The sequence below is a fragment of the Hemiscyllium ocellatum genome, chromosome 35 (genome assembly GCF_020745735.1).
Source record: "Hemiscyllium ocellatum isolate sHemOce1 chromosome 35, sHemOce1.pat.X.cur, whole genome shotgun sequence".
NCBI lineage: Eukaryota > Metazoa > Chordata > Chondrichthyes > Orectolobiformes > Hemiscylliidae > Hemiscyllium > Hemiscyllium ocellatum.
The window spans coordinates 3,798,734-3,801,987 of record NC_083435.1 but is presented as its reverse complement, the minus strand read 5'-3'; the positions used below and the strand labels follow the sequence as shown (position 1 = coordinate 3,801,987).

The window sequence follows — 3,254 nt, the reverse complement described above, 5'->3', positions numbered from 1 at the left end:
GTACTGTCTGAGAGTGTGGGGGTTAGGGTCTGGGGTGTACTGTCCGAGAGTGTGGGGGCTGAGGGGAGGGAGGGTCCCTGGACCTGTAACATTAACTCTGCACAGACCTGCTGAGCTTTTGCAGCAGTTTCAGGCTGTGTTTCTGATCTGGCTTTTGCAGACCCCATCCCCTGTCGCCCCTTGAGAGGGTGGGGGAGTGATCTCCATGTGGTGTCAGACCGGTCCGAGAGTCTGTGAGATGGGAAGGTGGGGTGTAGGGGGCAGGGAGTCTGTTAGACCTGGTGTTTATCTCTCTCACACACACAGACACAGACACACAGACACAGACACACACACACACACACAGACACACACAGACACACAGACACATACACACACAGTCAGACACAGACACACACATAGTCAGACGCAGACACACACACACAGACACAGTCAGACACAGACACAGACACACACACACAGTCAGACAGACACACAGACAGACACAGACACACAGATAGCCAAGGCAGAATGTTTACTGGGTCTGTCTCAAAGCTGCGTTTCCCTCTGTACCCTGTGGAAGGGTGGGGGTGGACCAGGGGGTGGGTCTGGACCAGGGGGTGGGGGGTGAGGGAGGCTGGGCTCAGGTTCCTGTCTATAAAAAGCCAACGTTAGACTGAGCAGATAGCAGTGTGTCCTGGGAGTTCCTTCATTCCCCATCTGAGAGAGCTGTGTACTCAGGCAGACACCAACATCCTTCTCCTGAAATACTCCAATCCGGGGGAAAAGACAAAAAAATACACACCAGGATAAAAATGAAACTCCTCCTTTTAGCTGCAAGTCTCGCTCTCTTGGTAGTTCCAGGTAAGAAAATCTCAATAACTTTTTTTTAATTAAAAAGATCCCTCTCGCCCTCGTGATGCCTCACTTTTAAACCCAAAGACTGAATTTGTTCCTTAAGTTTAAAAAGGAATAAACCAGTCAGGGAGGAGAGGCGGTGGGAATGGAGCTGAGCTGGGTTTAATTGTCTCTCTCTCTCTCTGTGTTTAAGTCTCCCAAATGTCTGTAAATTGGGTTAGAATTGCAAACTCCGGAGTTAGGGGTGAACTTTTTTCTGAAGTTATGTTACAACCCACAAGCTGAAAACAGCATGGATCAAGTGACCCTGAAATTTCAGCCAGGAAACTTCCCCTGGGAGGGTTCTGTCTGTGGTTTTTATTTTAAAATTTGATTTTCTAAGTGAGATTTCCGTCCAGGAGTTTACCCCAGTCGCTAATATTTCTGAGAGTTAGCTGCACCGCCAGATCACAAGGATATCTCTCTGTCCTAGCCCCTCAGTCACAAACAGGTCGTTATTCCGAGTGATAAACTAGTACAAACTTCACCCAGCGAGTGAACTTCACTCCCGGTGTCCTCAGAGTGATATTGTACCCTCCGTTAGTTTGTTCAGACCTTGTGCCACTCGGACTCTAGAAAGCAGGCAGGAAAAGCGCCTGTTAGAGAAACAAAGAGGTTTAAAAGTGAACTTCAGCGGGAATAGTGTTCCCTGAGGCAGGGGTGGGTCCTGAAATGTGAACAGGCAGAGATCAGTTATCCCAGATTCACTGGACAAGGGTCACACCCAGAAAGATCTGTTTCTACAGATCCTGACGCTGCCTGCCTTGCTGTGTTCCCCCCAGCCTCCTGCCTGTCCCTCCTGACGCTGCCTGCCTTGCTGTGTTCCCCCAGCCTCCTGCCTGTCCCTCCTGACGCTGCCTGCCTTGCTGTGTTCCCTCAGCCTCCTGCCTGTCCCTCCATTGCTGCCTGCCTTGCTGTGTTCCCCCAGCCTCCTGCCTGTCCCTCCTGATGCTGCCTGCCTTGCTGTGTTCCCCCCAGCCTCCTGCCTGTCCCTCCTGACGCTGCCTGCCTTGCTGTGTTCCCCCAGCCTCCTGCCTGTCCCTCCTGATGCTGCCTGCCTTGCTGTGTTCCCCCAGCCTCCTGCCTGTCCCTCCTGATGCTGCCTGCCTTGCTGTGTTCCCCCCAGCCCCCTGCCTGTCCCTCCTGACGCTGCCTGCCTTGCTGTGTTCCCCCAGCCTCCTGCCTGTCCCTCCTGATGCTGCCTGCCTTGCTGTGTTCCCCCCAGCCTCCTGCCTGTCCCTCCTGACGCTGCCTGCCTTGCTGTGTTCCCCCAGCCTCCTGCCTGTCCCTCCTGATGCTGCCTGCCTTGCTGTGTTCTCCCAGCCTCCTGCCTGTCCCTCCTAATGCTGCCTGCCTTGCTGTGTTCCCCCCAGCCTCCTGCCTGTCCCCCCTGACGCTGCCTGCCTTGCTGTGTTCCCCCAGCCTCCTGCCTGTCCCTCCTGATGCTGCCTGCCTTGCTGTGTTCTCCCAGCCTCCTGCCTGTCCCTCCTGATGCTGCCTGCCTTGCTGTGTTCCCCCAGCCTCCTGCCTGTCCCTCCTGACGCTGCCTGCCTTGCTGTGTTCCCTCAGCCTCCTGCCTGTCCCTCCATTGCTGCCTGCCTTGCTGTGTTCCCCCAGCCTCCTGCCTGTCCCTCCTGATGCTGCCTGCCTTGCTGTGTTCCCCCAGCCTCCTGCCTGTCCCTCCTGGTGCTGCCTGCCTTGCTGTGTTCCCCCCAGCCTCCTGCCTGTCCTCCTGATGCTGCCTGCCTTGCTGTGTTCCCCCAGCCTCCTGCCTGTCCCTCCTGATGCTGCCTGCCTTGCTGTGTTCCCCCAGCCTCCTGCCTGTCCCTCCTGATGCTGCCTGCCTTGCTGTGTTCCCCCAGCCTCCTGCCTGTCCCTCCTGATGCTGCCTGGCTTGCTGTGTTCTCCCAGCCTCCAGCCTGTCCCTCCTGACGCAGAGTGCCTTGCTGTGTTCCCCCCAGCCTCCTGCCTGTCCCTCCTGACGCTGCCTGCCTTGCTGTGTTCCCCCAGCCCCCTGCCTGTCCCTCCTGACGCTGCCTGCCTTGCTGTGTTCCCCCAGCCCCCTGCCTGTCCCTCCTGACGCTGCCTGCCTTGCTGTGTTAGTGGGGAGTCAGGAGGGGAGTTCCTCGCTGCAGGATTCCCAGCCTCTGACCTGCTCCTGTCGCTGCTGTGTGTATGTGGTGAGTCCCGCTGAGTTGATTTTGGTTTGTGATTGTCCCATGTACCTGGATACAGTGAAAAATGTTGTTTTGCGAGTAGTCCAGGTAGATCAGACAGTACAAAGTGCATTACAATGACAGAACAGAGCAAGTAATACCGTGTTCCTGCTGCCGACAGGGTACACAGAGAGAGAGAAAGATCAACATTAGATTCTGGTG

General features: G+C 55.9%; 1 protein-coding gene across 1 annotated transcript in view; it reads left to right on the top strand.

The window, feature by feature from the left end:
- Positions 1–651: 651 nt before the first annotated feature.
- Positions 652–3,254, top strand: part of LOC132832803 (sperm acrosome membrane-associated protein 4-like) — a 9,820-nt gene continuing 7,217 nt past the window's right edge. Inside the window, exon 1 of the mRNA XM_060850954.1 lies at positions 652–843. Coding sequence (XP_060706937.1) covers positions 795–843 — 49 coding nt within the window. The 5' untranslated portion in view covers positions 652–794. The remainder of the gene's footprint in view (positions 844–3,254) is intronic.